General features: G+C 45.8%; 1 protein-coding gene across 3 annotated transcripts in view; it reads right to left on the bottom strand.

Annotated features, from left to right (window-relative positions):
- Positions 1 to 21,298, bottom strand: part of UVRAG (UV radiation resistance associated) — a 104,023-nt gene that overhangs the window by 55,617 nt on the left and 27,108 nt on the right. For all 3 annotated transcript variants that reach the window (XR_009756472.1, XM_061570148.1, XM_061570149.1), the window contains exons 7-10: positions 12,677 to 12,782; positions 9,091 to 9,217; positions 6,340 to 6,424; positions 2,128 to 2,215 (exon numbers count right to left, since the gene is read on the bottom strand). Coding sequence is in view for 2 of the 3 variants with exons in the window: in XM_061570148.1 (XP_061426132.1) it covers positions 2,128 to 2,215; positions 6,340 to 6,424; positions 9,091 to 9,217; positions 12,677 to 12,782 (406 nt within the window). In the remaining variant the exon portion in view is untranslated. The remainder of the gene's footprint in view (positions 1 to 2,127; positions 2,216 to 6,339; positions 6,425 to 9,090; positions 9,218 to 12,676; positions 12,783 to 21,298) is intronic.

Below are 21,298 nucleotides of genomic sequence, written 5' to 3'. Positions count from 1 at the left end.
AGCCGACTCGTCACCACCGTAATCCTAGGGGGTGACGTTCATAGAAAAAAAAATGCAACCGAAAGTGGTTATTTTACGGGCCGACTCGATTCAGGAGATGCCCACCACCGATGGTGATGTCTTGCCGCGAGAGATAGAACCGAGGTCACCCAAGATCAGAGCCTCAGTGTACGAACCACTGAACAAAAACAACCGCCCCCCCCATTCAGCAGCAAGTGGCGATGACACAAACAACGTACTCAGCCACGCTGTGTGCACTTTGATGATGTACGCAGTGCTCTTAGGTTTTTTCGGTAAAGTCACGTAGGTAAAAAAGTAAAATTAAAAATTACTACAAGTAATAATAAAAATAAAATAAAAGAATAAATCACGACGTTTCGGAGGCAACACAACAGCAAATCTGGCTGTGACGGTCCCACCTGATGACGGAGACTTGTGTTGCCTCCGAAACGTCGTGATTTATTATTTTATTTCTATTATTACTTTTAGTCATTTTTTATTTTATTTTTCACCTACATGACTTTACCGAAAAAACCTAAGAGTATGAATCATTGCAGTCACGAAAGCTTCAAATCTAGAAAGATGTACGCAGTGTTAAACGTTAACTCGTAGGCGGTCACAGGACGTAACCCAGTTGGCTTTGGACTGACCGCCTGAATGGCAAATGCAAAACCTACACCCCCACCCCCTCCCACCGCCCCACAAGGTCACCTGTGTTTTATCCGCCAGACGCTGCGCTCATTGGCCCTTAGCATCGCTCTTCCCCCTTCTCACACACAGATGCACCCTCAGGCACTTCGTAATACACACACACTGAGAAATCAAATGCAAAGATTCCCTCTATATCCCGTATAGAGTGGGAACGTGCTTTTTATAAACATGCATTGAGATCATTTATGTTTCGATTTAAAGCTTTCGTGACTGCAGGGATTCATCTTCTTGGTTCTTTCGGTAAAGTCACGTAGAATGGAAATAATAAAATAGTAAAAATAAAACATAAAAAAATAATTCTCACGACGTTTCGGCCACAACGCAAGCAGCCGTCCTCAAGTGAAGAACAGGTCTGTCGAGAAGACATACCTGTCTTCTCGAAACGTCGTGAGAATTATTTTATTATGTTTTATTTTCATTATTTTATTATTTCCATTCTACGTGACTTTACCGAAAGAACCAAGAAGATTATTTATGTTATTTTGCTGCTATAAATGTCCAAATGATAAGCCACTTTGTTGAGCTATCATTTGTGGCTAGGTTGCTTCTGAATGGTTTAGTTTCATTTGCATCTGTTTGAGTCATATTTCTTGTACTACTATCATTGGTTGGTATTATTTTTTACCACCCCTACTGGACATGTGTGAAAAATAACTTTATAGCTCAACGGATTTCTCCAGTATAAATATTCAGATTATTTTAGCGAGCGCCTATTAAAGTCTTCATCGTGCATGGGGGGTGTGATGAGGCTGGAATCACGCCTGGAACGGCCGTCATTGTCTCTCCAGTGGCGATGTTTACACAATGCAGCATGGTACTCATTTAAGGCTGAGTCGACCTTGGGGACGCGAAGAGATAATGGTCACTGGTGTTAGACGTGAGTGGGAATCGAACTCGGGTCGCCAGGTTCGTAGTGCAGCAGGCACTAACTGCTACACTACCACTCACCACACCAAACAAAGACAAAGATCTCCATATAGTCTTAACAGACTTTTGGGACAAGTCCTATTAGTGACCACCTATGAAGACCAGCACAGCTCAAGAGGGGGTGTGGGTGGCCAGCACCACGCCCGGCCGCCTTTGTCTCCCCAGTGTCGATGTTAACACATTGCAACTGGTACTGATTTGAGGCTGAGTCGACCTCGAGGAGGCCCAGGACCAGTTCAGATAATCGTCACTGGTGTTGGCCGTGAGTGGGCATCGATCTCGGGTCGCCAGGTTTGTGTAGCGCAGCGTAGCGCTAACAGCTACACTACCGCCCCCCACACCACTACCGCACGCACACACACACACAAACACGTATACAGAACGCAGACACGCTTGCGCACGCCACGTTTGCCGCAGACCGTGCTCCGCACGTGCGCAAGGAGAGCTACGGTTTAATAAAGCGCTCTTTGCAGCTAGTGTGTCACTCACCGCAGCGATGGGGTAGATGAAAGCGAGCTCGGAAAATATCTGCCGTCTGCGCACGTTGAGCTGCGCGTTGGTTTTCTGCAGCATGGACCTTGGAAATAACAAAACACAAATGAACGGAAAAAAAAACACTGTTAGTGAGCGCCTATTAAAGCTGGCACGGCACACGAGATGCCGAGACCATGCCGCCGCCTGTTTATACTCCGGCAAGACGTTGGCGTTCATGTGACGTGCCCACCGCAACAGGTGCTCATGTGGTTCGAGTCAACTCAGCGGAGGGCCTGTGCTGGCTACACACTGCTACCCGTCAATGCTGCTGTGCTCATAGAGGAACAGACCATGAACATTGCCGGAATTTGTCGCTGTTCGTGAGCATCCCGAGAGCGAGCGAGACAAGGACGGCTGGTGGTGTGGCCAGCACGACACTTTCCCGACCTCCTTTGTCTCTCCCAGGCCCGATGTCCGTAACCACATCGCTGCATCAGTGGAAAGTTTCACACGTAACATCGAAGGGCCGTTTTTTCTCACTTCGTCTCCAATCCACGTCGGAGAGAATTATTGGAACTTTTTCCCACGAACCAAATCACCAGTCGATGCGCCCGTCCTTATCCGATCTCGGAAGATAAGCAGGTCCGAGTCTGGTTCGCGCTTAAATGGGAGATCACCAGCATCCCTGCAGTCACGAAAGCTTTAAATCGAAATTTAATCATTATTATTATTGGTAAAGGTGGTTAATACGACGAAGCGAAGGCAGTATTTTTAGGCTGAGTAGACCTAAGGGGGCTGGGACTAGTTTCAGATACACATAATTCCTCTCATATGCGCATAGCAGATGCTGTTGTGTTACTGGGTATAATACCCTTCACATGTGAAATTGTGTCATAAATCACAAATCGGGATTCCAGACAAAAAAAGTCACGTGGCAATGTATGAAGCTGGTTAATGTGATGTTTGTGTTTTGGGAACTTTCAAGATATCCAGATTACATTCAGTATATTTTGAAATGTAAATATAAAAGAACAGCAAACAAAACTTTACAAAAACCATAAAACAACTTGGCAACATAAACACACACCGGAGACACTAAGTGGTGCCGATATCGTAAGGTAAACTGAAGATGGTTTGATCATCCGTTTACTTTTGTAATCTATTTCATTGCCGTTTAAATTGATTTTTTTTTACTTTCCCCAAAGCTACAGATAAACACAACCTTTCCCCAGTAGCTTAAAGTCCAATTTAAAAGGTCGCGTCATAAAAACAATAAATGAGAAAATAAAAACAACAAACTGATGTTGGATTTCAGCTTGGCAGGTCTCGGTGTAAAAACTAAAAATTGCCGGAAATGTTCTTTGCCAAAGATCTTCAAACCTAGTCCATGTTGCTAACACAGTGCAGCTTGGCCAACCTTCCAATGAATAGTGACATGACACATAAGGTATGCTTTTTCTGCGCTTGAATGAAAACATTGTAATTAAAACGGAGACTTCAAAATTGCTCCTACCAGATAAAAAACATTTGTTTCAAAACAATGTTGCATAAAACCTTCAAACATCAAACGCTTCCGCAGGCTGGATAAATTTAGCATACTTTCCGTTCTTAAGATACGACACTCTCTCGCAAAAAATCCGCTGGCAACTGCGCTGCTGCACCGTTGCATAAGAGTGGGGATCTTTAATGCCAGCGACGTCTGCGAGGAAAGAAATGTGAAAGATGTTTTTGAGGCGGTGACGGATGACCGGGTGGGTGGCGGCTCTCTGCGTAACGCCACGTGGGAGCGCCGCGTACTGAGCATGAACGCCGAGATGCGGTGTTCAAACGTGGGCCCAAGCGAGAATGTTCATGGGGCTTCGTACGGTTTGCCCTAAACTTCAGATAATTTAAGTCCCGAAGAAAAACTAATTTCAGTTTGACTGCCATGCAAGACACCCTTTTCAGGGCACACAAAAAAAGACTACTGATCAGAATTCACAAGCATTGGAACGTCATTTTTTCAGAGCTGTTTTTAGATGCAATGGTGGCAAGATGTCGGGCGACACGGTGGTGAGATGTTAACTACCTCACCTGGTATACAGGAGGTTGTAGATTCTATCCCGACCCTGACGCCTGTTGTATATTTGGAGTTTGCATGTTCTTATTCTTAGGTTTTTCGTTAATTATTTTTATTTTACTTTTATTAATTTAAATTTTTTACCTACGTGACTTTACCGAAAAAACCTAAGAATATGAATCCTTGCAGTCACGAAAGCTTCAAATCTAGAATTTGTACGTTCTCCCCGTGGTCACGTGGATTGTTCTCCGAGTCCTCCGGTTTTTCCCTCCACATTTAGAAACATTCCTTTAGAGAATTTGGTTGCAATAAATTCCCACGTGATAAGCCACTTTGTTGAGCTATCATTTGTGGCCAGGTCACTTATTAAAAAGAGCCTTAGTTGGTAAACTAAAAATAGTTGAGTTCATAGTTAAGTTTAGTACACTTTTTGTGTGTACGTCTATTTTGTTGTCATTCCTCCGCATCTCCGATTATCATGGTTGGCTACGTACGGTGCAAAAGAAGTTCAGCATACATACATATATACATAAACACACCGATCTCTGTGAGAATTCCGAATGGAAATGGCTTCTGCCCGGCGACCGAGAGCACAATTGGAATACGACTGGGAAAAACTAAACCATAACAAGAAAAGCAAACACGTCAAAAAACCAAAAGAGATTTGGACGAGCGCGTCGGGGTCGTTGCTGTGATCGCGTAGTATTTCCTTGTTTCCTCCCCTTGCCGTGGATCGACGTTCGACAACGCCTGCAGCCAATTAAACCACGCGCGAGTCTCGCTGTGATTGTAACCCGAGCGTCCGTTCGTGCGGAGACAGGGGGGGTTGGTGGGGGGTTGGTGGTGGAATTTTTTTTTTAAATGAAAAAAAATCTTAAAGGCTCACGCCGGGGCCTTCCTTGCGCTGATGCAATCTGACACGGAGATCGCAGGCCGTGCTCTCTCACATGCCGACGCCACAGACAGCCGGCGCGGGGGAAAGTCGGCGTGCCGGAAAGAAGGAAAAAAAAGTCTCAAATCACAGAAGCTGGGTGAAAATAAATAAATAAGTGCCCAACAAACTGGACTGAATGAATGGAATAATAATGGGTGGCCGCGATGCATTGTGATCGTCACGTTTCTCCTCACCAAGGGCTCTTGTTCGTCAATTCCTGTCGCGTCCGCCCAATCATTTTTATGGGTCGTCATTGCTATTGTTGCCACGCTATGGACCAAGGATCTGGCCAGGATGTGCTGTGGTTACAGCGCTTGACCCACAAATCAAAAAGGTTGGGGAGTTCAAATACCGGTTGGGAGCAGAGTCAGTGACACGATGTATAAGGATCTCCAGGATGGATAAAAAGCACACCACTTCACGGAAAATCAGCAGTGCTTGTTCTTTTAATAGACTGGCTTTGGAATTCGAAACAGCAGGATGGCGTCCGGTGATAACACTTGTGCCTCGCAGCCAGAAGGGTCTGGGTTCGATTCCTAGACTCGGGTATATCTCCGTGCGGATTTTGTATGTTCTCCTGCTGTTCAGGTTATTCCGTTCCCCTCCCCCCCCCCCTAACCATAACTAAAAACACACAGAGTGTCGACTTCGGCCAAATTTCCAACGATAAAAAAAGCACTCACAAATGACTCGCATAATAGCAATCTTTGTCCCCTACTGGCAGACTAATGCCCCCATCGTCGGTGCCGGATACGGAGTCACCACGTGCCGCACAGGGACAGCAGCAAATAGAGGGGGCTCTGCGCTCCGAGAATGTTTCGTTCCGCGATTGAGCGCAATAACAAAAACGCGCGTTCGTTCGTTCATTAATTTATGGCTTTTATGGTTTAATGGCTATATTTTGGTGATTTCAAAAAGTGTATTGGTTTAGCCATGTTTGTTGTAGTACAGAGTTAGACTGATGGCTTTAATCTAAGTTGTCTTGTGGTTGTTGTTGTTGTTTGACTTGCATCCCACTGGGATTTTTGCACACAGCGTTGGTGTACGGTGTTTTTTTCTGCAATATTTTGCTGTCTTTTCTTGGATTTTCTGTTTGCACTCAGTCACATATTCACTTTAAGATTTTTTTTGTTCATGTTTTTGTTTTTTGTTTGTTGCGGTTGCACCCGATTCAAGAGCCGAATGGCTCACAGGGCTATACCTAATACATGAACTTTAAATGTGATGAGAGTACCTCTTGTCTTCTTGCTTTCGTCTTTTTTTCTGCACAGTCTCCCACTCTTGCTTCAGACATTCCCTTTTCTTCTCCAGTTCTTCCGCTGCACGCCATAGGGGAAAAAACTGAATGAGATCAATCAGCCCTGCGGTTTCCCGGCACCGTTTTATCATTAGCGTATTTTAAAAGCCACTCATCCGCTGGAAGAAAAAAAATTCTAATCGTTTTCAAAATAATGCTAATATAATAAATGCTTTCTGGCAAAGCTGTAGAGGAATTAAAAAAAAACACAACTGTGGTTTGGTTTAGAACAATTAGAGCCATACGTTCTAAATTGCAGCCCAGTTAATTTAAGCGACCGCTCAAATTGTGCGGATGTATAAATAAAGTTATATCATTTACAAACCCACTGTCAATCCACTGCTGGACTAATGCCTTTCACTACACCCGCGTGTGTCATGGGAGTTGCCTGGCCATACTTCTCCACACTGGTCAGTGCGGGCTGGCGAAGAGGGGACTTAGGCTCGGTTGAAGTATCACTTCCCACTGAGGTTAACCAATGGCTGGGAGTCGAAGCTCAGGTCAGGATCAGAATATTTCTTTATCCTGGAGGAATTCCATGAGCTATAAAGCTCTTTTTCACAGATGTCCAGAAGCAGCAGGTCAGAATGCTACGACAAACCGTAAAAAAAACACGATCGGAGTGCAAAGTATAGGAAAGGTAAACAACTCACTGTGAAAATGTATACAAATAAAGCTAACTATTTATATCTTATATTCTTGGTTCTTTCGGTAAAGTCACGTAGAAGGGAAATAATACAATAAAATAAAACAATAAAAATTTCACTTGCTGTGGTTTTCAAACCTGCTGATGATTGCTTGTGTTGCAATCGAAACGTGATAATTTTATTGTTTTATTTTTATTATTTTATTATTTCCCTTCTACGTGACTTTACCGAAAGAACCAAGAATATGAATCCCTGCAGTCACGAAAGCTGTAAATCGAAATTTATTCATATCTTACCAGGTAATGCCCACTGAGCTATTAGCTTATTATTCAGAGGCGACCTGGCTATCACTAATGATAGCTAAACGAAGTGGCTTATGTTTGCTGGGTCCACAATGCATTGCATTAACCACTGTGCCAACACTATTTATAAGCACACACAAATATATTCTTGGTTCTTTCGCTAAAGTCACGTAGAAGTGACTTTACCGAAAGAACCAGGAAGATGAATCCCTGCAGTCACGAAAGCTTTAAATTGAAATCACACACAAAGACTTGGCGTGGAGCGAGGATCGCAAGGGAAATGGCAACGACAAATGACCGTGAGACAGCGGTGGAAGATTCCACATTCCCATGATTGGGGTCAGTCCATCCATTAGAAAAGGTTCCCACAGAGCGGTATTCAGTTTATTGGCAAACAGAGTGCTGATTCAACTCCCCCAACTGAGGTGGAGAATCAGCAAACTCGTGACCGATTGGATTCGTTTTACGGCGGGGCGTTTTTTTTTGCTCTGTGAAATTTCACAGGAGGTTCAGCGTCGATAATCAAGTTAAAATTGAAACATGATCTAAAATAAACCTAAAATTGCTCAAAAAAAATTGCAATATGGCTGCACCGAATGGGTGCTGATTTATAGAGTAGTAAATACAATGATGCATTGCATCTTGAATTTCAAATAAATGTAATGACCATTTTCTATCAGCAGTATTACTTTGGAATAATTTGAATTTATTACCGACCTCGCCTGGCCCAAACGTTGCCCCTTTACTTTGTTACAGCATTATTTTTCTTGTTGCTAAAATGAAGTTTTAACTTCTGAGAAAGTCTCGCTAATCACAGGTAATTTAACGAAGACATGAACAGCGCAGATGGCACGACGCCAAAGTAAGCACAGTACCTCAACTGAGGACAAGGCGCGCACACAACGTTCATAATAATTTGCACTTATCCACATTGAGATTAATCAGATATTCGAGTGAAGTATGGTAAAACCACAACTTTATCCTCATCAGCTTTAAAAGAAAACGTACATATATACACCAGCATTTTCAACGTTACTTAATTTCCTAATTTTTCTGGGTCAAATTGTGTGACCCGGTGCTCAATTCCCACTTGCGTGGCAGCGAACATGTTTTCTGTACGGTTTGTTTTCCCTCTTTGCTCGCTGAACGGAGATGTTTCCATTGCAAAGAACGCACTTTTTCTCTAGGCGAGCACTCATTTAATTATGAAAAACACAAACAAATGCACGGATTAACAGAACCAAACAGCAAGGGTGAAACAATTGCAAGGAAAAAGTCATCGTTACGCAGCGTTCAAATCAACATTGCCAACAATTACTTGTAAGCTCATCGCATTTCAGTAATCAATTTAAATTACGCTCAATCACATATTTATTATAACTTTATTATTTTTTCATTCACGCAGGAAGTCCACGCTGAGACTCAAGACCCTCATTCAGGAGGATTCTGCCCCTGCGTGTTTGGCAATTTTAATTTTTCATTCGGACGACAATGAAGCCGTTGCTTTCTGCCGTCGGAAACCCGTCGCCGTTATTAAATGTACGAGCATAAAACTCCGTCTCGACGTCGGCAGCACGGCTCGGCTTCTCGAGTGGAAAAACAAAACCTGACCCGTGCCCGGCGCGGGTCAGGTTTGGTTCTACAGTGCAAGCGAGGTATTGGGCCGATTTGAATGTTTCCGATGCTTCAGCTATGGGGTCAGTATGACCCCCCAACGGCGTGCCTCTGGTCATGCGGACCTCGGTGCGTGAGTTCCATCTGCGTGTGCAGCAGCAAATCTGTCTGCTTCTCCAAGGCCTGGCGCTGTCGCTTCAGCTCCGAGTGCAGCATGGAGATCCCGATCTGCAGTTGCTCGCGGTCTTTCAGCTGCGGTCACAGGCGGACAAAGACACAGAGACACATTCTTATTACCACAACGGTAAAGTATGGTCAAACGAACTCCTTGATCGGCATGGTGGAGGTCTTTATACAGCAGTGGATTGGGCAAGGGTTATAGATTGTCACATTTTTATAGACATGTGGGTATAGAAAAACACACAGACACACACTGTACAAGCAAAGAGCGTTCGATAGTCATACAGCATGTTGGGGCAAGGGCTGGCACACAGGGACATAAACACACACACACACTTACACACAGAAACATACATACAGAGACAAACAAACTTACATACACATTAACACACAAATCACATGCCCAGAAAAAAGCAACAGCTGCTATTCGCCACTAAGTGGCGGTGACGTCGCCACAGCGCTTGTGGCAGGCTAGGTGCACTTGCTGAAGCAAAGACAAATATCTCCCCTATAGCATTCACAGACTCTTGTGGCAAGTACTGTTAGGGCCAGCAAGGCAAATGAGGGAGTGGATGATCCACGGCCGGCCGCCTTTATCTCCCGAGTGCCAATATTTACAAATCATGCCAGGTACTCATTTGAGGCCAAGTCAATCTAGTGGAGGCGCAGAACCGGTAGCAGATAAACACACAGATACACGTGCAAACAGACATAGATGACGTGCATAGCTAGCTAGACAAGCTGTTGGCGCAAGTATTGTTGCCGAACACCCATTAAGGCTGGCAGAGTGCGAGAGGGAGTGGTTTTGCCAGCACAACACACCTGGTCGCCTTTTGCTGATGTTTGCACTACACACCAGATATTGTGTCGCTTCAATGCGAGGGAGAGATCCAGGTCCGGCTCAGACACGACTTGCCAGTGACATAATCCATGGAATGGAATGGAACTTTGGACGCCAGGCTCGCAGAGGCAATGTGAAGTCACTGTGCCCATGCACTTAAATACAATGAAGGAGACTCGCAATATACAGTCAAACCTTGGATTGCGAGCATAATTCGTTCCGGAAACGTGTTTGTAATCCAAAGCACTCGTACATCAGTTGCGATCACGTGACGCTCGGCAGACAAAGCGTATACACGTACTTCTCGTATTGCAAGACCTCGCTTGTTTATCAAATTAATATTTATTGAAAATTTTTGCTCGTCTTGCAAAACACTCGCAGCCCAAGTGACTCGCAATCCAAGGTTTTACTGTATGACGATAGACTTTTGAGCAAGCACCTATGAAGGCCAACACGATGCACGATGGGGCAGTGTCGTCAAAACCACGCTCAGCCCCATTTTACTCCCCAGCACCGATGTTAACACACTGCATAAGGTAAATAAATTGAAACAAGGGAACCTCGGGACCGATCCAGATACCGCACCTGCAACGGATGTTAGCCGTGGTCAGGAATCTTGTGATTCACTGCGTTAATCACAGTGCCGCCATTCCCCACTAATATATTTACGTATAAAAAAATAATTGCACACAATTTATAGATTGTTGCATCCTTAACAAACTGCTGCTGTTAGTGAGCAACTATTAAAGGTTTCATGAAGCAAGGGGCAGTGGTGAGGGCAGCAGCATGATCTGCATGCATTCGTCTCCCCAGTGCTAATGTACACACGCAGCATGGATGCGCGTGTTCAGGCTGAGTCAAGCTAGGGGAGGCCCAGAACCAGTTCCGATAACAAACGCTACTGACGTGCGCCGAGGCCGGTAATCAACCTCAGGTTCTTGGGTTCAGAGTTCAGCGAGCGAACCATCGCGCCACTGCTTTGTCTTAATATACACACACAAAGAGATACACGCACGAGCTAAAAATACTTTAATCTCCTTGCGTTTCGCTATCATAACTCGATATCCAAAACACGTGTTTGCGTGATTGTCACGTCATACGTGTTCAACCACCCTTCTCGTTCCACCTCCTGGTCAGTTCCCACGCATTGCGGACAGCAGTTTGCTGGGCAGCTCGTCAAGCCGCACGGAGAACCGGTGGCGTGCATGCCAAGAGTACAAAATCAGTGCGCCAAATCAGTGTGCCAAGTAGGCCGAGGGCACAATTTTGTTTTTTTTACCCACCGAGCTATTTTGCTCTTTTCAGAAGCGACCTGGCCATCACAAATGATAACTCAACAAAGTGGCTTATCGTCGTGTGGAAATGTATAGCGGTCAAAGGCTCAAAACGCATGTTGATCATTATAAATGTGGAGGGGAACCTCAGAGGACCCAGAAAAAAATCCACGCAACCACAGGGAGAGAGAGAGAGACATGCACACTCCAAATATACAGCAGACGTCAGGGTCGGGATCGAACCCACAACCTCCTCCATACCAGGCAATTGAGTTAGCATCTTTCCCCCACAGCATGATGCAAGGCAAACTGTGGGTCAACCGCCTTCTTGACGTTTCCCATAATCCCAGTGACACAGCTGGCAGGGCCACCAGGTCAAGCCACCTTGGCCAACAAATAGTTTTACCTAGAGCTGGACTCTCCGATGACTTGAGCAATCGATTTTTCAACCGCGTATCAGCATGATTACTCGACCAACAGGATCATGTGAAACAAGTATAACCCGTAAAAACAAAGTTTTTCACTCTAAATCCTTTATATGCGTGGCGGCTAGAGTCCTCTCGTCCTCTGGCTTGAGATGGCTGCCACCTATGGGTCAGATGATTGTCTGCCAGTATTAAGCAATTGGTAATTAAATATTTAATTTGTTTTCCCTAAACAGTGTAAAATTTTGGAAAAAAAATTTTCACGAACATTAATTGTCTCGCACAACGAGTCTGTGTGCAAAATGTCAGCTCGATTGGATCACGGGAAGTGGGTTTAAAAACGACCGAAAGGTTTGCACGGTCGTAAGCAAGCAAGCAAGCACGCAAGCGAACTTAATATAAAGGATTTAAAAACAATAATCTCACGCGCGCCACTTGAACAAGAAGTAATGAGTGTGGGCTCGTGACATCATCAGCCGCGCCCCCTGGCGCTGGGGCGTGGCTTGTATAAGGGGGTTTCCCACCTTCAGGAGGCAGGACATGGGGGCGGCCACCAATTTTTAGATGGCCTGGAGGAATCGAAAGTAAAAAAAAATTGGAGATTTCCGTCAAATTTTTTGTTGACTGATCAACGATCGATTAATCGTACAATCTCTGGTTTCATCCCCCATTACCACCGCCTTTTGTGTTTAGTTTGTCGTCTTGATTTAAAGCTTTCGTGACTGCAGGGATTCATCTTCTTGGTTCTTTCGGTAAAGTCACGTAGAAGGGAAGTAATAAAATAATAAAAATAAAACATAATAAAACAATTCTCACGACGTTTCGGCCACAACGCAAGCAGCCGTGACTTTAGCGAAAAAACCAAGAAGATAGTTTGTTGTCCTTCCCCCGCACCTCCGATTAGCACGGTTGGCTACGTATGGTGCGAAAGAAGTTCAACATACATGCTTCTGCTGCTGCTGCTGTGTGGAGCAAGGGAGAAGAGGCTTACCATGAGTATGTGGCTGGCCTTGGAGCGCAGTCGCTCCTCAATGTCTCTGTGAACTCTCTTGACGGTTGCCTGGGTCTGCTTGATGGCGCGCTGAGCTGTGTGCAACCTGGAAAAGACAAAGATCCCCCGTGTAGCCTTAAAACACTGTTGGGGCAAGTGCTGTTAGCGAGCACCTGTGAAGGCCACACGAGAGGTTGAGTGTCCAACTCCACACCCGGCCGCCTTTGTCTCTCCCAGTGGCGATGTGCTTACACACTCCACCAAGCACTCATTTGAGGCCGAGTCGACCTAGGGGAAGCCCACTACCAGGTCAGATAATCAGTCACTTGTGTTGGCCGCGAGTGGGAATCAAACTCGGGTCGCCGGGGTCGTAGGGCAGCGCGCTAACCGCGACACTACCGCTCCCCACACACATATACGCACAACTGCCTCTAAAACACAGAATTATACTTCACAAATCTAAGAAAGCTGTGCTGTATTAAAGGCGACTTCGTGGCATCCGCAACAAGGAACGAAGCAGTGGTTTAGCAACAATTGGTTAACGAGTGGAATTTCACCACTTTACTCTCCCTTGTCTTACAAATGATGGGATTTTTTTGGTTTCTTCCCGGCACATGTTTTTATTTTTTTACAAACCCAATGCAACCAGACGTCTAAAATCGGCACAGCTTGCTCCGCACGTTCCCGCGCTCGCGCCCGCACGCAGAGACAAAGATCCCCCCCCGTATAGTCTTGAACGGACTTTTAGAGGGGGGGGGGGGCAAATGCAGTTCCTGAGCACCTATTGAGGTCGGCAGGGCACACGAGGGGGTGGGTGGCCAACGCCACAGTGGCGATGTTTACACACCGCACCAGGTACTCGTATGAGGCTGAGTCGACCTAGGCGAGGCCCAAGACCGGTGTTGGCCGTGAGCGGGAATCAAACTCGGGGTTCGCCAGCTTCTTAGCGCTAACCGCTACACTACCGCTCCCCAAAGACAAATATCCTCCATGTAGCTTCAACAGACTGTTAGTGCAAGTGCTCCCCGCGCACATATGCACATGCACGCTCACACTCGCGTATACAAACACACACGCGCGCGTGCGTGCGCATTCTGGCCAAGGCATAATCACTGCCATGTGAAGGCTGCTTCACCTGCCAAACCTTTGTTAAAAATAAAGAAAACTGCGGAGGAAAGGGGAGACGCTTTTACCGTACATAATTAATGTTTTCTTAACCTACTTCTCTTATCAGGTTTAAGTGTTTTCAATATTCTTTTGTTCAATCCGTTCTAAATCTCGACACGACACGAGGTGGGAGCAAGTACGGCTTTAGGGTGCGCGCTTGTTTTGTTTACGCAATGTGGCCCGCCAAAGCGTAACAAGGCGTAAACCGTGACGGGCGCAGTGCATTGCGAATAACTGCCGGGATGTAATTGCGTTAAATAATGACGGAGATTACCCCGGTCCCCGCGAGGAAGTTGTATTTTCCTCAAAAGTCGAACGTGGCACAAAGTGGCTATGGCGGAACAGCTGAAGAGGCGCAAGGCGCTTCCATGAAGCCCCGGTGGGGGCGAATGCGCGGCGCAGCTAACGGCAGCGATCTGTTGCGACGACAACCTCACTACCACACGACATGAAACACGCACACGCCGGACTCGCGCAACACAAGCTGACACGCAACGTGACACACGTCCCTCGCTCGCACACTAACACGCAACGCCGAAACGCGTGCCCTACTCGCACCAATACACAACGTGACACACGAGCATTACTAACACAACACACACTAATATAGAACATGAATAACATGCCGTAGTAGCACAACGCATACACAACGTGAAACACGTGCCCTACTCACACTAATACACAACGTGACACACGAGCATTACTAACACAACACACACTGATATAGAACATGAAAAACATGCCGTAGTAACACAACGCATACACAAACGCGAAACTCGTGCCATACGAACGCAAAGCGCATGAATACACAACGTGAAACACATTTGCTTACTAACACCGTGTTGACTAGTGCCATGGAGAGAGGGGGGAACGGGGGGGGGGGGTTGAGTTGATCTCAAATGGGGTGTAGGGGGTGCGGGGGGGGCCATATTGGGAACCCGTGCATTCGAGGTTTCAGGGGGTGGGGTAATGCCCCCATAAACACAAAACATATTTGTGGCAGAACTGTAGAAGGTCTCAGGAGCAACATCTCCGGGTTGCAGCGCCGTGCCTCCTTAAACCCTCGTGTCTCCTCCACGCGGTCAGTCGGCAAACAAAAAACGACGCGGTGTGGGGATTGTTGAAATCAAGGCGTTAGGTTCACCCCGAGAAATCTCTGCGAATGTTAACGACGCCGAGAGCCCATCGGCGACGCACCACCGACCACCTACACCCGGTGTGACCCGATTTAAGACGGCAACAAAGTTTCAATCGTACAGGGCGCTAAGTCGCACGTAAACACGCAACGTCCTCAGAGTGTCTCTCGCAAAATCTACGCCGTGCAGGGCCGGCCGTGAAAGGTCTGTCCGCATCTTTAATAATTCTGTCAACCGACTCGGCTCACGGTGCCACATTCCTGCACACGCGGTCTTTCTTTAGGCGTTGCCACCGAATTAATTCTAAGGAATCATTCAACGATATCAACGTCTGTCAAAGAGGGCAGAATTATTCCCACACCTTTGACCCCCCCCCCCCTCGCCGCCCCCCGAGAAAGGGTTCATTAACGTTTTTATTCTTGGAGCAATGGTTTAATCAACATTCGTTGATTTTTTTTTTTGTGGACATCGGCCTTCAATTTGTACCTTTCCCGAGGGTACAGCTTCAAGCACTGGGATGAATGATGATCATGTCACGTTGAAGAGGCCCTAACAAACCCTCAATTGGATTAGCTCGCTTTGATAGCAATCAACGAATGAAGACGTGTTAAAAATAATGGGATAACAAAGGACGATGCAGGGATTTCGTCCGAGGGAGGAAAGAGATGGTGTCCGAGGCTAACAAGGAAAATGTTACTGCCAAGCTGCCTTCTCTTGGGGAAGAGGAAGACAAAGAGAGACTTGGTGGGGGGGGGGGATGAGAGGTTGTTCTCGAAGGAAAGTCCTGCCATACGTTGACCATCGACCTCCGAACTCGACGCTGATACTGATGGACGGATTGAGCAATTTACTACCTACAGGGATATCATCATCATTATCAGCCACGGTCACTCCACTGCTGGATAAAGGACTGCCCAAGCCACATCCACCACCACCACCTTCTCAGGTATAAACTTTGCCCAAGTGCCCTGGGCTATCTACATAAGTGAAGATTTCTTAATGGAAAGAATGCTATTTAAAGGTATGGTGAGGAGCACCTACAAAATAACACGTGAGACCACATGATCAGGGGTATTAGTTTTTTGGGTGTATCTCTTCATCAGAATATTTATTTATCCTGGAGGAATCAGATGAGCTATAAAGCTTTTTTTTCAGACGTTCAGTCAGGGCACGGGGTAAGAACGTCACAACAACAAACAATACAGAAACACGACAGGAGTGCACAGTACAAGAAAGCTAAACAAATTACCAAGACGCATACAAATAGAACCAAACAATCCCCATTCCTACCGGGGTGTCCAACACAAGTTTGACTCTTCGTAAAAGAGTGGGGGAGGGGGGAAAACTTGCAAGTTACTTTAAATGTCACAGCCACAACACTTTCATCAACGTAGTAGAAAAAACGCTGCAATTTTTTTATCAACTGCAGTGGCTTCACCAGAAACATACGGCTACGTACGCATACTGGATGACAGCCGACAAACGCAGTGTGGGTCGTGGGGGTTTCTCGACCGTACTTCACCACACTGGTCGGTGTGGATGGTGGAGGGAAGGGGAGGGGAAGGGGGGCAGCACTTCTTCGACCAATTCAGACATCGCCTATGCTAGCCGCGGCCGGGAATCAAACGCAAGCCGCCGCAGTTGGCAGCATCGGCGTGCCCGCCGCAGCTCCGCCGTGGAATGAATTAGCAACAATTATCGTTGTCCGGGAATTGTGGCGCATAAGGAATGTGCCACGGTGCCAAATTAGCCTCGGCTTACACCGAAGCAGCCAGTACACACTCAACGGGCATGTCTCTCCACTTAGCAGCGAGCATGCGCGCGCGCGCGCCCAGTAAAAAGTTACATTTGTCGGTTTAGGAAGAAATAAAAGAAGTCTTTTGGGGCCCTGCTCGTATTTAAAGCGATCTGGTTCCTCCGAGCCTCTCCGAGCATGTAATAACACACTTTTTATGCTACTTTAATTCAATTAGCTAACATGTTTCTGCATTGGGGTTTCGTAAAAAAGTATTTATTTTGAAATTTTCACTCGAGTTTAACTTTCATTTTTTAAACTTCTCCACCCCACCTCCTCCTCCTCACATCACTGGGTTAAATTAATAGTTTTTGTTTTCGTTTGTTTAACGACGCCACGGAATCACAATCGACAGCGACCCCTGGGTGGCTGCTTCCCCCCCCCCCCATTTTGTTGTGATTTTATGCACGGATTTGTTATTTCCATTTTAGGTATTGCAGCCATTAAGATAGTGTAAGCTCATAATCCAATGGGTGCAAGTTCGGTCAGGCGGGTGGACCTTAGCCACCCTGCTAAAAAGGTTACCACTTTGTAGTCCACCATGAAATGTCGAAATGTAGAATTGGCACCACAGATACACAGGCTTTCCACACAGGATGAGCACGGCGCTCATGATAAACCACTTCGTTGAGCTATTATTTATGGCCAGGTCTCTTCTGAAAAAGAACTAATAGCTTATTGAGCCTTACCTGGTAAAATAAAAATAAAAAATTGTGATTTGCTTACCTTTCCTATAGTTTTCACTCCTATCGTTTTTTTTATTGTTTGTTGTTGTAGCTATCTGACCCGCCCCCCTAAATGATATCTGTGAAAAATAGCTTCATAGCTCATCGGATACCTGCTTCAGTAAAAAGATTCTGATATCCCTTGCTCGTTGCGACCACAGCAGGCGATCGATAGGCGCTCATCGCCGCCGAGATCAGAAAAGCGGTAGCCACTATCATGCAGCGCGCCACTCCCCCCAACCACCCTCCACTCCCCTCTCCCACCACCACCACCAACAACAACAAAGGAGCGGCAGATGGGGCAAGGGCCAATGTCAAATCTCAGTTTGTTACCGTGCACCGAGTGCCAGGCATTCCGCTCCATCGCAGATAAACGCACTGGTTGGGAACAAGGGTCCAGCGGGGTTAGGCTCGGAGTGTCGGTGAGGGCGGCACGATCACCGATAGCGCCACTTAAATGTCTGGGTCAGACTGTGCGGCCCTCGCCCCCACGGCCAAGGTTCCCCGCAATCCAGGATTGCTTACAATAATTACGTACAGACCTTTCAAGAGGCAATCCACTGCTGGATGAGGGCCTCCCCCAAGCCATTCCGGTGGTGTGTGGGGGGGGAGTTATGACCACCCCGAGTCACTGCAGGATGGTGAAGGCGGGAAGCATAGATGTTGTAGCATTGCACAATGCAACAAAGGGATTTTCTTTTCGATTTAAAGCTTTCGTGACTGCAGGGATTCATCTTCTTGGTTCTTTTGGTAAAGTCACGTAGAAGGGAAATAATAAAAATAAAACAATAAAATAATTCTCACGACGTTTCGGCCACAACGCAAGCAGCTGTCCTCAGGTGAAGAACAGGTCTGTCGAGAAGACATTCAGACTCTGTCTTCTCGACAGACCTGTTCTTCAGCTGAGGATGGCTACTTGCGTTATGGCCGAAACGTCGTGAGAATTATTTTATTATTTCCATTCTACGTGACTTTACCGAAAGAACCAAGAAGAAAAAAAGGGATTTTCCTGCAAGGCCCTCTGCTGCTGAAGAAGCCTCACGGCAGCCTACAGCACTTGCATTCGGCATGGCGGACGCCCATGCAACCGCTGCTGAGACCAGCTTTGCATTCCCCAGTTCTGACGAGATGATAATTATTATAAAGCTGCTTGCCAAGTTGCGCGTGGTCTCAACGCCAATGCCAAAGCAGTGAGTTGGTTACCAATGAGATTCTGGATTCTAATCCGGGTTTCAGCCCCCCATGGTTAAAACAGGGCTCTCAGGTTTAGTGAGTTTATGGTTTCAAGCAAGTCACAAATGACTGCTAAAAAAATTAATGACATTACGCTCTTTATCTTCGCTTCATTTGGCCAATTCCAAATATGAGAATGAAAAATCGTGGTTTCATTGAGATACGATGACTATTCATTGCAGGAAACGTATAACACGTACCCCTAACGTAGAGACAAGAAACGATGTCTACCACATTCCTCCTGAAAAATCCTGGCCGTGTAGCTCATCGGCAGAAGCGAGTCCTCTCACAATCAGAAGGTTGCGAGGTGATATCCTGCTTGAAGGATTTGACTCAATCCGACATCCCTCTGGGAATCAATAAAATGGGCACCGCTTTTTTGGGGAAGCCAACGGTGGTCGCCCTCAAGAAAGACTCAACCCCACTGTAGCAATGGTTTGGAAACGGGAGACGGAATTGGCGAAGGACTGGCACTTTTTTGACACTCTCGATAGCATCTTCACCGGGTTGTTTTCTGACACGCCGCTCGCTGTGAGAGTTTGGAACAGAGGTAGCCGGGTGGGTCGGAGGTCAGAGAACTAAGCCAGCACAGCTGAGCTCCTGCCTTCCAATCCAGATTTGAGCCACCCGTGATTAAAAACGGTTCTCAAGCAGGGCGAAACCGATGGCACAGTCTGATCACCGATGGATGTTCAGAAAAATATCACGTTCAATTTGTTTTTAAATCCTTTATATTAAGTTTGCTTTCTTGCTTGCTTGCGCGCTTACGACCGTGCAAATCTTTCGGTCGTTTTTTAACCCACTTCCCGTGATCCAATCGAGCTGACATTTTGCACACAGACTCGTTGTGCTGTGACAATTTATTTTCGTGAAATTTTTTTTCCAACATTTTCCACTTTTTAGGAAAAATAAAATTTCATATTTAATTTAAAATACCAATGTGATAAAAAATGAAACTCTTACTCAAGAAAAACAGAAATGAATAATAAAATAAAACCGATGCCACGCATATAAAGGATTTATAGTGAAAAACTTAGTTTTTACGGGTTAATTTTTTTGCACCTATTTTGCCTCATTCCGAGTCTGAGATTTACAAAAAATATCACTGCTATCGTCATGCAACAAACACTGTCGTGGCAGAGTGTGTCAGAGATGAAAAAGCCCGAAAAGGATTTTTCTGGAAAAAGCCGTCAAAAAAAAAATATCTCTCCCGGGGTCATTCTCCGACACACACAGGATGCGCTTGCTCCGTGAAATTTACAAACGGATGGCACGCTATCCATAACATGATGCCTAGGGCGCAAGAGAAAATAAAGTGGGCAACAAAAAGACCCAAGAGAGAGAAAAAAAAATTCAACCCATTCGTCAATAACAGTGCCTTCTAGAAAAACATCTGCAAACTCACAATGCTGGTCAAGGTCAATTTAGCCCAGCATCATTCCTCCGAGATCAATAACACGAGTACAAGTTTTGTAGAAGGTCAACAGTTATTGACCTGTGGACCGTAAGAGTGAGCAAAGAATGAAGAAACCACCACCGCTGGATCACAGGGGCGGCATTGACAGATCAATGCACTGGCAGAGCCAGTGGGGGGGGTGGCACGTTCCCCCCCCCCCCCCAATCATCCAAACGAAATCCCTCATTTCGATCGGATCATTGGGGTTTATTAGTAATAAATCGGCATTTTGTGACCCCCACTGCCACTGTGTAGCATGTTATTACGTGCCAGGGACTCTATGAGATGATAGGACGATAGTCTGAGTCCATAATTGGCAATAAGTAATGACAAAGCCGTTATAAGTGACTCACAGAATTGTGCGGAGTTGCGTATACAGTACAGTACACAACTTCCCTGAAGGCATTCACCTTCAGCGAGCGCGATGCCGATCACACAACGCGGTTCGAATTCGACCCTCGATCGATGGCTGCGCCATCGCCGCACACGCGTCGAATAAAAAGCAAGGGACAAGTCCTTACTTACTAACAACTCCTCTATCATTTTTCATTGCTGGAGGGGTTGCCCCCCTACCTGAAAATCCTGGCTCCGCCATTGGAAGAACGCCACATCACCAACACTCACTTGAGTGGGGAAAAAAAAAAACCCTTCAAGATGATATCATCTTTTTTACTTGAGTTTTAATGCAGCAAAGATGGGGACATTAAGCCACACTAATTGCATACCTTACAGATACCTAGGGATCAAAATAAAAGGTTCACGTTCAGGTTGGAGACTACACCATATTGTGGAATTCACAGACACTTATGCTCCATTTCACTGTGACATGGGGCAACGTTTAAAATATGCGGGCAAAGAAAAATAGAATGTGCCGTCAAAATGTGAACGTTAACAGCAATATGAAATGTGGGTTGTTGCGGGATGCCCATTAAACAGAGCTAAATAGCTTATTGAGGTATTCCTGCTGAAACAAAAAAAAAAATATCTATCTAGATATTACATGATTGCTACGGTATGATTTTTCAAAAATAAAAATCAACGTATTATCCATGTAATTTGTCTGTACACAAACTACACATTTAAGCTTCATTCCTTAAGATCCTGGCTGGA

The sequence above is a fragment of the Lethenteron reissneri genome, chromosome 45 (assembly GCF_015708825.2).
Source record: "Lethenteron reissneri isolate LAM-NWPU_2019-01 chromosome 45, ASM1570882v1, whole genome shotgun sequence".
Lineage (NCBI taxonomy): Eukaryota > Metazoa > Chordata > Hyperoartia > Petromyzontiformes > Petromyzontidae > Lethenteron > Lethenteron reissneri.
Note: the sequence above shows the minus strand (reverse complement) of the source record. Positions and strands in the feature narration are given on the sequence as shown.